This window comes from Giraffa tippelskirchi, chromosome 7, assembly GCF_054371585.1.
Source record: "Giraffa tippelskirchi isolate mGirTip1 chromosome 7, T2T-mGirTip1v1.2.pri, whole genome shotgun sequence".
Lineage (NCBI taxonomy): Eukaryota > Metazoa > Chordata > Mammalia > Artiodactyla > Giraffidae > Giraffa > Giraffa tippelskirchi.
Genome location: NC_137281.1, coordinates 59,298,708 through 59,310,032, shown reverse-complemented (window position 1 = coordinate 59,310,032; position 11,325 = coordinate 59,298,708). Strand labels below are relative to the sequence as shown.

The following is an 11,325-nucleotide window of genomic DNA, read 5'->3' as shown; positions in this document are numbered from 1 at the left end:
AAATACAGGCCGTCTGTGTTTGAAAAGAAAAAGGGACTTCCTGGATGCCAGGCTGAATGGAAACAATGTGTCAGTGATGGGCTGATGTTGTGCCAGATCACTCTAGGGGCCAGGAGCCAGGGAGCCATCTCCTGTCACCAAAACCAGAGCCCTCTGCACACGTGCAGTCAGCCAGGTCCCTGCCCGGAAGCGACTGGCCCTGCGTGTGGGGAATAGGAGGCAGGTGTGCTTGGGGAACTGCTCCCACGGGCTGCCCCTTTTCAGCACTGAGGCAGCGCGTTGCACCCAGACGAACAAGCCCTTAAGTGTCTCCCTGGAGATCACGGTCTCCTGGGAAGGAAGTCACGGTTGAACCTTAGCAATTTCCCTAAAGTGGGAGCTTCACTGCCTCCCCACCAATAGATGAAAATGGAAGGAATGGAGGAATCAGGGTCCATAGGTGGCAATAGCAAATCCTTCTGACCCTGGGACCCCCATGGGCCAGCCTCCCTGCTGGTCAGTGCTCTGGACTCAGAAGAAAGGGAAGTCAGCCCCTGAAGACCCACTAAGCAGACTGATGGGATCTCAGTGCATGCTCTCTGGGGTCGTTTATGCCACCCTCCTAGACAAGGACCAAGAATGAGTCGTTTGCATTGAATATTATGGGATGCATACAAATCAGGAGGGCTAAGCACCCACCAAAAAGAGCAAATGTGGGATTGGACTCAACCCAAACCACCTTTTCCTTTGGATTTTGGTCCCAGCCCTGGGCAGACAGGGGTCCAAGGACAAGATAATTTATTTCAATTTGGGAAGAACACACTGTGGGTGATTCAAGAGCTCTGGCCCCAGCCTGTGACAACTACCCGCTCTGCTTGGAGGGACTGGGGAGGGGATGGTCAGCATGGGAACCAACACCAAAATGAGGGCACGGAGGCAGGAGGGAAGAGGAGGGAGATGATGGCGGGCAAACTGCACCCCAGCCAGAGGTGGAGCGAGAGGGGGAGAGTGCAGGGCAGGGGAGGGGGGCCAGGTATGTGGGGAGCAGCCCCTGCACCCCAGCTGTGATAAGGGTTGGCACCTCACACTGCTGGTCCACCTGGGCCCTCAGGCAGCATCTTGGGGCACAGCCCTGGGGGAAGGACAGGAATCCCCTGAGTCTGACGGGAGGTGATGTGACCACGGCCAGTGGCATTCCCAGTTTTGTTTCTATCTCAACCCCATAGTCTTACTTACAGCTCTGAGTCAGAAAAACATGCTCTGTCTGATTGATTCAAGACTGGCCTTGGTTGGACTATACCAGATGGAGCCATTTGTGAGCTACGCTTGTGGCTAAGGGGCTTCTCACACAGGGCAGGGGCACCCGTTCTTACTCATTTTTGCCTCGCTTTCCCATAGAGGCCCCTCTCTCCATCAGACAACATCAGCATCCATTTTGTCAGGGTTCAGAGGGTGCAACCTCTTCCTTTCCTGGATAATGAGTGGCAGGAGGCTCGGTGCCTCTGCCCCATGTGCTTGTCTGCTTAGCAGTCTGCCGCTGTAACACTCTCCTTCCAGACGGAGGAGGGAAAGGTGCAGAGGGACTGGGTGCCAATTCAACCAACCTGCACAGAGATGCTGCTGGCCCAAAGAGCTCCTGCCTTCCTCAGCCCAGAGGAGACCTTATCTCCTCCTTGGGACTCCAGGAACCCTAGAATGCAGGGAGAACCCATGTCCTTTAGGAAGGACACGCCCTATTTTGTGGCTGCAGACATCACACGAGCTAAAGTCTGGAAACAACATTGGCAGTGACCCCTTTTAAATGACAAAGACCCATGGAGCATTAAAAATACATTTCAAGTCAGAAAACATGTCTTCACATCAAGTCTAATCTGCCAGCAACTAACAAAAATACAACAAAAATCAGATTTGCTCCCTGCATCTGATTTTTTTAAGGGGGAAGTGATAAGTAATAATTTTTACTATATAATAAGTGATTATAGTAAGTGATAAGTAAATACTCTTAGAAAATATAGATATCTTTTAGATTTTGAAATCAGGGAGGACTTCTTAAATAAGACACCAAAAGTGGTCACTATAAAAGAAAAGATGGATAATTTTGACTGCATTATAATTAAGAGCATTTATCAAAAGCCACCATAAAGAAAGTGGAAAGAATTCATAAAATACAACTAACAAAGGATTAGAATCAAGTATGTATAAACAACTCCTGGAAATCAGCAGGAAAACCACAAATAATACAATAGGAAATTAGACAAGAGACATGAACCACCATATTGTGGAAGAGAAAATATGTCCAGAAAATATATAAAAGGTATTTAGCCTCAAAGTGACAGGAGTAATATAAATCAGAGCCACAATGATTACACCCACTCAATTGCGTGTGTGCATGCTCAGTTGTGTCAGTCGTGTCCAAGTCTTAGCAACCCCACAGACTGTAGCCCGCCAGGCTCTTCTGTCCATGGGATTTCCCAGGCAAGAATACTGGAGCGGATGGTCATTTCTTCCTCCAGGGGATCTTCCCGACCTAGGGATCGAACCCATATCTCCTGCATTGTAGGTGGATTCTTGTACCACTGAGCCACCTAATTGCAGGAGGGTAAATTGGTCTAATGTCACTGGAAAACACTTTGGCACTAATTCTTAAAATTGAACATTCACATACATACCTTTTGACCCAGGAGTTCCACTTCTAAGTGGCAAAAACTCGAGCTCACGTTCATATCCCCAGGGACGATATAAACAAAAGTACACGGCAGCGCCATTCACAGAGCCTGGAAACAGGCAAGTCCCCACAGACAGGACAATGGCTGAATCTGCTGCGGAACATGCTGATGGCATATTACACAAGAGCCAGAGTGAATGAACTACATCTCAGCATCTGTTAGTTGAATAAAGTAAGTCCCCCAAAACTACATATAGTATTGCTATACTACTCTTTTTATAAAGTTAAAATCCAAGTAAGATCAATAAATAGATGGATGGACAGATTCTTTTAAAAACACACAAGATGAGGTAAAATTGTCTAAGAAGGAAAGTAAGGCAGTGATGAATATAGATTCCTTGGTGCAGGGAGGCAAGAAAGCGGGGTAGGGGAGAGAGAAGCCCACAGGTGGATGTAGGTAATCACCACAATCAGTTTTCGAATTGAGTGGTGGGGTTGGTATTATTTTGAATGGATGAATGAATGATGCCATACACAAATCAATGGTGAGAGCCTATCATAAATAAGGACAATGATTAATCAATTCTGTGCAGATGAAATTAAAAACAAAAGAAGCAAAAAAGACTGTGAACTATCAGGGATTTATATTAAAACCAAAAGCAAAATAACTTTCTCTTTCCACAGCCCCAAGACAATGCATGTCTCATTCAGTCTCCCACACAGAGGTTGCAAATTGGCAGTTTGCGGGCCACACAAGGATGTTTGTTTGGCCTGAACAAGGATTTTTATTATTACTTCACAACATTGGGAACTCTCGTGTAAAACTCACATTTCTGGCTTCCCCTGAAAAAAACCGTAGTATGTGGCTCACATTCCCCCGCGGTGAATGTGGGTGCCAAGCAGTGGCTGTCTCCTACAAAAGAACAGTCTCCCCACTTCCCTACAAGCTCTACCACTCCCTGTTGCCTCACCCAGCCTGTGGCATGCAGATACACAAGTCTGCGAGCGCCTGCAGGCAAATAAGCGTGTACCCAGGAGGTCCTCCGTCTCCAACCCTCCTCTCCCTTCAGCAGCCTCTGACAGCTGTGGTCCCTTACAGGGCTAGAAAGCAGCCGTCCAGAGTGCTCCTCAAAGAGACTAAACCAAGACAAGATTCAGGGTTCACCAGAAACCCATTCCCAAAGCAGGTAATTTATGTTTTCAAATAACATGTATCCAGTTTTTTATTTAAGTACACATCAAAGAAGTTAAATTGGATTGCAGATATCCTGAGTTTCCTTTTCCGTGCAAATGCTATTTTTTCTGTGTCTTTTTTTTTTTTTTAGTAAATTATAGTATACAAAATTTTCCATTTTGCTTTGAAAGGTCTGCAGTGTGTTTACAACAAAATCTACCAACATACTTCACATAGCTGACTAATACGCTTTGCAGCAGCAAACAGATTCCTGCCCCTTAAACACCAAAAGGCTTGGTATTATTATTCCAGCTCCCTCCACTGACCCAGCCCCAAGCACTTCCATGGTAAAAATACGATCGCACCACCACCACTTCCCATACCTTCTCCAAACTGGCCCTAAGGAATTGGTGCTTTAACTAAGGCAGATCACAGTCACTTTTCAGAACATTAATTCCATAAAACGGAATGTCAGTTTTACATGGACGGCTCTCCTTTATCAGAAAAAACTGATTCCATTTGACTGATTAATTGTCCGTAGAACCGTCAAGGCTTCCAGACTAGAGGTGATGGCTGGGGAGGAGGCAGCCACACAGTGTTGTGATGTGTGGGGCACTCCTGGACTGGAGAAGCCAGGAGATTACAAATGTACAAATTATTAATTCAAATCAATACAGCAAGGGGTTCAGGCTGAGAGACATTCAATTACATTGTTCAAAGAGAAGATGCTCATCTTCAGCTAGTCCGCTCCATGCTGCAAATAATAGAACATTTTTAATTTGTGCAGCAGGGATGTTAATCTTTTGCCATCTAATCCAGTCCTTGGGGCATGCCATAAATATGTGACACTGAGTGTGAGAGGCTCCCTGTGGAGGGCACTCAATCAAGTCAGCCCTGGCTTCTCTGCCTGTCTCTTTATGTTAATCTCTCAACACTCAGTTAGAAAATATAAGCAAATGGATGATTGATGGATGGATGGATGGATGGATGGATGGATGGATGGATGGATGGATGGATATGGAGGCAGAAATAAAGATAGAAATTTTCAAAAACTGTCAAGACACCCAGACCCCCAACCATAAACAGTTTATGACTTCCAAATTTTGCCTGATCCAGTAACACAAATAAATCCCAGAGGAATTATTCACATCCCCAAAGGAATCACTTTAGAATTCCTTTAAGTAGCAGGCTCCTGTAGCATGTTTAAAATAGGATTTGAATTCCAACTTCATTATACAGAGAAAGCGAAGCACACGTGCAGAAATACAGTTTTAGAAGGTTATACGTCAAGGTGTTAAAAGCTTATGTCTCCCATGGTGGGTGGGATGGTGTTTACGCCTGGCTGTGAGGTTCAATTTTTCTGTGATGAACATTTACTAAAATATTTTTAATTAAAGAAAAGACAATTTCACTCACACAAACACACATATACAAAGGAAGATTCAATTATAAAGGTGGAACTTCCCAGTGGGGCTTCCTTGCTGGCTCAGTGGTAAAAACATCACCTGCCAATGCAGGAGACTTGAGTTCGATCCCTGGGTTGGGAAGATCCCCTGGAGAAGGAAATGGCAACCCATTCCCATATTCTTGCCTGGGAAATCCCACGGGCAGAGGAGCCTGGCGGGCAACAGTCTGTGGGGTCACAAAGAGTTGGACACGACTAAGAGACTAACACTTTCACTTTTCAGTGCTTTTTTACGAACCGTTGTCACAGAAGTACACGCCTTATTACATCTCTTTTCAAGGTGTGCTCAGATATGGAAACAAGAACCAGTGAGTCTCAGGCTGTCTGAGCAAAAGGCAGCCCTGTGGGAGTCTCAGAGCCCACTCGGGAACACGGAGCCAGCTCTTGACGGGCTGCGAGAGGCAGCATGTACAGAGTTGAGTCAGCCACACGGAGGGGCCCACTCTGAGCGGTGCCTGGGAGAGACAGAGCTGCGCCACATGAAGCAGAGGGCACCTGTCATGCCAGAGACGGGTGTGGGGGAAGTCAACCACATCACAAATCAAAAATAACAAGGAAAACTCCAGTCAAATAAGACTGAAGACACTTCAGCTCTTCTGCTCTCAGCCCTGCCAGAGCGGGCCACAGAGACTCACCTGGGACAGCAGAAACATGAGGCACGTGGAGATTCTGCAAATGAACAGGCAGATCCAAGTCCAAAGGATGCATCTGTTGACTGTGTAGAAAACTAAAATCAGTCAAATAAATGAGAAATTTGCCATTTCCCTCCTAAATTTCATGAGAGAGGGATAAGAAAATAATCTATCAGGCAGGAAATGTTTCAGTAATTGGTTCTTATTTATTAAAGAGCTGCATGGTATTTGGCATGCTACCGTGTGCATTTTCTACAAAATAGAAATCATAGAAGTCCATAAAAAACCAAGGAGAAAGTTCAGAGATTTCTGTCCTTGTTTATTACTATAAATAAGTTCTCAATTTCCCCATTTATACTGTTGGTAAAGATTAAAAGGGAAGTTTCACTGGAAGATTATTTGTAAATGCCACTTGAAGTGATAATATCAGCCATGCCAATTTGGGGCATCTACTACGTTTCGTTCGGTTAGAACTGGACATGGAACAATGGACTGGTTCAAAATTGGGAAAGTAGTACGACAAGGCTGTATACTGTCACCCTGCTTATTTAACTTATATGCAGAGTACATCATGTGAAATGCCGGGCTGGATGAAGCACAAGTTGGAATCAAGATTTCCAGGAGAAATATCAACAACCTCAGATATGCAGATGATACCACTCTAAAGGTAGAAAGTGAAGAAGAACTACAGAGCCTCTTGATGAGGGTGAAAGAGGAGAGTGAAAAAGCTGGCTTAAAACTCAACATTCAGAAAACTAAGATCATGGCATCTGGTCCCATCACTTCATGGCAAATAGATGGGGAAAAGTGGAAACAGTGACAGATTTTATTTTCTTGGGCTCCAAAATCACTGTGGATGATGACTGCAGCCATGAAATTAAAAGATGCTTGCTCCTTGGAAGAAAAACTATGACAAACCAACACAGCATATTACAAAGCAGAGACATCACTTCGCCGACAAAGGTCTATATAGTTAAAGCTATGGTTTTTTCCAGTGGTCGTGTATGGATGTAAGAGTTGGACCATAAAGAAGATGAGCACCGAAGAATTGGTGCTTTTGAACTGTGGTGTTGGAGAAGACTCTTGTGGGTCCTTTGGACAGCAAGGAGATCAAACCAGTCAACCTTAAAAGAAATCAACCTCCAATATTCATTGGAAGAACTGATGCTGTGATGCTGAAGCTCCAATACTTTGGGCACCTGATGCGAAGAGCCGCCTCAATGGAAAAGACCCTGATGCTGGGAAGGATTGAGGGCAGGAGGAGAAGGGGTGAGAGGATGAGATGGTTGGATGGCATAATCCAGACTCAATGGACATGAGCTTGAGCAAACTCCAGGAGATGGTGATGGACAGGGAGGCCTGGCGTGCTGCAGTCCATGGGGTCGCAGAGTCGGACACGAGTTCCTGCTTCTGAGTTATTTAAACACAGGGGTTGTGAGGGATGGAGGTGTGACTGTTGGTGTGTCCTGACCATGGAGGTACTTTCTGGGCCACCCAGGCCTTTCTCTCAGCCCTCTCTGACTTCACAGTGCTATGGTGGACGCTTCCAGACAAGGACTGGGGGCCCTCCTCAAGGCGTAGCCTGTATTCTCTGGTTTTCTACCAGGGGTTTCCTCTAAGCTGTGGAGTCTGTTCCATCAAGAGCAGACACAACAGAAGCACACTGAGGATGGGTGGTGCCTTGGAGGATCCCATGGGCGAATGCCCTTGCTTCACAGTCCTCAGGCAGATCATTCTGGAAGGCATTCTGCTTGCTTTGCAGTGTACAGGCAAGCGACGCACTGTCAAACACATCTACTTCTGTCTTCTGTCTACCAACTAGCTCCCTTTACTCAGGACCCTGCAGCTGGTGAACGGTGATCCATTCCCAAGTAGACCTGTTATATATCAGTTGCCCAAGGAGAAGGTATACGCCCACCCCAGCGCACGCGTGCGCACACACACAAGTCCTATTCCAAACTCCCAAGAGAAGGGCTCTGATTGGCCAGTCTTAGGTCAGATAACCAGCCTTAACCCAAACAAACATGACATGGAGCTGGGGTCAAGGCATCCAATAGGGCTGCAAGCCCCACTCCATTCTGCCAGCGAGGGAACAGGGTGTCACTGTGATCTGGTAAGATATTACAATGAATCCATCATATCTGTGCCATGAGCCACTGGAGAATCTTGCTAAATTGCAGGTCTGGGGTACAGGTGGTGCTAATGTGAGTGTACAGTCCATACTTTTCATAGCCAAGGAGGACATACTCATCCCTCTTCAGTCTCACTGAGTAAGGGCCCACCCTCCCCACACCCAACAAGAGAAACCTCTTTACTAAGCAGCAAAGTAAAGGAAGGTGGAGGACTAAAAGGAAGATGACTTCTTGCTATTGAGATGTGATAGAAGTGAACTGTCAATGACATTTTGATGGGCCTTTTTTTTTTTCCACAGGGACAGTTAACTCAGCCTACAAAGCAAACCATTAAACTTACAGCCAAGTAATTACTTTTACCAAGTAGTGATCAAAGCAGATCAACTCAAACCCTGACCTCAGCCTAGACCTTACATCATCATCTGTCAAGGATCATGATGGGAGTATCACTGATTAATTAAAAGCAGCGATTTTACATTTTGGCGACACAGCGCTTGTGGTGCAGTCACATCAGCTGGCCAAAGCCTGCGTCAGCAGTCCTGTCTACCAGTCCCTGGGGTGGCCCTCAGCCCTCTTGGCTCCATGCACGTCAGTCCCACCCTGCCCTGTCTGTGGCTTCAGTGACCAGTCCCAGGTGCTCCCATTTCAACTGCTCTTTTCAGCTGTGTTCACACGCCCCTCACGGCTCTTCCCCTCATAACAGCCAGTTGGAAGATGGCCAAACCACCATGGGCTGTGGAGGGTGCCCATTTAGAGCGGCAACACAGTCTCAGTGGAGAGGCCACCACCTGAACGTGATGGAGCCTGTCCGTGAGGCTCTCCGTGGCGTGGGGAGGCCCACGGATGGGGCTGCAGGAACAGTGCGGCCTCGACACTTACTACTCCACACTTCAGTGTCTCTGTGCCTGACCCTTTCATCCAAACACTACATACCTCTCTTCTAGGAAAAGCCACCAATGGCAAGTTTCCCAACACATCCAAAACACCCAGCATTAGGATCCAGAACAAGCCTGAAGTCTTCACCGACTTTAATCCTTTGTAGGCCTGGCACCAGAGCCAGAAGTTTTCTTCTTAGTAACCACATCCAAGAGTCACCTAGACCTCCATTAAGGAAGCGATTTCTGAGAAGGGAACCCTGTACTCCCCCAGAGAAACCTTCTTGGTCAGATCTGGTTCAATCCCAAGTGACAGTAAAACAACTCTGGGAGAGTACTTGTGTGATGAGAAGTGCAGACAAGACCACTACCAGGCCCTGTTCTCCTCCAGCTCCCAGTGCTGTCTCCTTGGGGCTTGCAGGTGTCCGAGGCAGGCCCCTCTCCTGCCTGTACCCCACTAGTTTAGTAACCTGTGGAAAGAGACCACCTCTCTCCTTCAAACTTCAGGAAAAGACCTGGGGTTGCCTCTCACTGGTCTGGGTTGGGTTATGCACCAAACCAAGAGCCAATCACAGTAGCCACGGAGATGTGGCACTTTCATTGGCCAACATGAGTCACAAGCCTCTTACGGAGACCTGAGGCTGAGGATGGGAGAACGCTCCTGAAAGCAAAGTTGAGGGACTGCTCCAGAAGAAAGCAAGCACATTACAATTTGGCTACAGCAACTAGATCTCTGGGGACAATGCGTACGTTCTTATAATTGCAATTATTATACACAGTGTTATATAAGTCACTATCCAACATGCCCAAGGAATAGCCTGTCACGGATAATCCTATATTTCTGGCTAATATGGTGGGCCCACACAGACACCATCCCCATATTACTGAACATCTTAGTTTGAGTAACCCCAGATGCAGCTACTGGGATGAAGATGTTTGGAAGATCATGAAATATCTCTAGTGGACAGGGAAAGCGAAACAGGGAAGGCCACCAATAAAGGCTATGTGTCAGGCTAGTTACCATGATGCGGATGTGGAACTCTGGAAGACAGAGAATCACACCGGAGAGTTATCCCACCAACGAATGAGGGAGCTGTGGTTTTTAGACAGGAAGTCCTGTAACTCTTGAGAACTGCACCTGGAACTGCTGATTCCCTGGCTCTTCCAGCTTATGGTGCGTAGGTGAGTGCATGTTCAGTCCCTCAGTCATGTCTGACTGTTTGCAACCCAATGGACTATAGCCCATCCAGCTCCTCTGTTCTTGGGATTCTCCAGGCAAGAAAACTAGAGTGGGTTGCCATTTCCTTCTCCAGGGGAATCTTTCTGACCCAGGGATCAAACCTGCATCTTCTGCATTGGCAGGCAGATTCTTTACCACTGAGCCACCTGGGAAGCCCTTGGCTTATAGTGTCCGGTGACAAAGGAGTCCTCTGAAAAAGAGATGTAGGTGCTGTCTACTGGAAGCAGGGCTCACAAGCACAAAAGTGAGACAGGTAACAGAATATGGGCAGGGAACCAACAACGTCCACAATTTCCAAAGGCTGACTAAACTGAACTGCATTGTCTTGGAGGTCTTAAAGTCACTTGAGAATGTTTATAAAGAACACAGTTAGTAGAGACTTTTTCATAGATAGAATGTTGAGTAAAGTCACTTTATGAGGTTTAAAAGTTAGAAATTCTCAAAGAATGATACTTTTTTCCTCTTTTATTCTAAAAATTTCAAAACATTTTATAAATAACATGGTCTCTAAGCCACCCTGAGAAGGGAAATTGAATTGATTGAGGTTTTTATTTTTTGAATCAATTTCTTTTTTAAAAAAGATCCAAACTGGTTGTATAACCTTCTGGAGACAATGCAACTGATTGATTTTTGCACTTTTAACCCAACTGTTCTGACTTTTGAATGAGATGCCACCATAACAGATACAGGATTTAGCCTCTAGAAGACAACTGTGGCCAGTCCCCAGAGCTGGGCCCCAGCTGTCTTCATCCCAAAAAGATAAAAACTGGAGTTTAAAGAAGGCACACTTTGCTCCCAGAAAGTCCAAGCCAAGAGTTTGATCATGACGCATAAGAATCTTCCCAGCTACAGGTCATTAACCCACATGCACAGAGCACTTTACCATTTAAAAGGCATGTGACCTGTGAGATGGGAAGGACATGAATTGTGAGTTCCACTCCAGAGATGGCATCCAGACAAGGGAGTTATCAGGGTTGGTGGAAGAAGTAAAAACCAAATTCAACTCTGAAAGTGAACGTGAAAGTCGTTCCATCAATTCTGACTCTTTGTGACCCTATGGACTATACAGTTTTTGGAATTCTCCAGGCCAGAATACTGGAGTGGGTAGCCTTTCCCTTCTCCAGGGGATCTTCCCAACCCAGGGATCAAATCCAGGTCTCCTG

General features: G+C 46.2%; 1 protein-coding gene across 17 annotated transcripts in view; it reads right to left on the bottom strand.

The window, feature by feature from the left end:
• The window catches only part of LOC145513205 (uncharacterized), an 89,206-nt gene that overhangs the window by 21,352 nt on the left and 56,529 nt on the right, over positions 1–11,325 (bottom strand). For 16 of the 17 annotated variants that reach the window (XR_014059202.1, XR_014059193.1, XR_014059191.1 and 13 more), the window contains one exon: positions 5,919–5,998. The exons of the other annotated variant lie outside the window; for it this stretch is intronic. Coding sequence is in view for 1 of the 16 variants with exons in the window: in XM_081508802.1 (XP_081364928.1) it covers positions 5,919–5,998 (80 nt within the window). In the remaining 15 variants the exon portion in view is untranslated. The remainder of the gene's footprint in view (positions 1–5,918; positions 5,999–11,325) is intronic. 17 annotated transcript variants of the gene reach the window in all.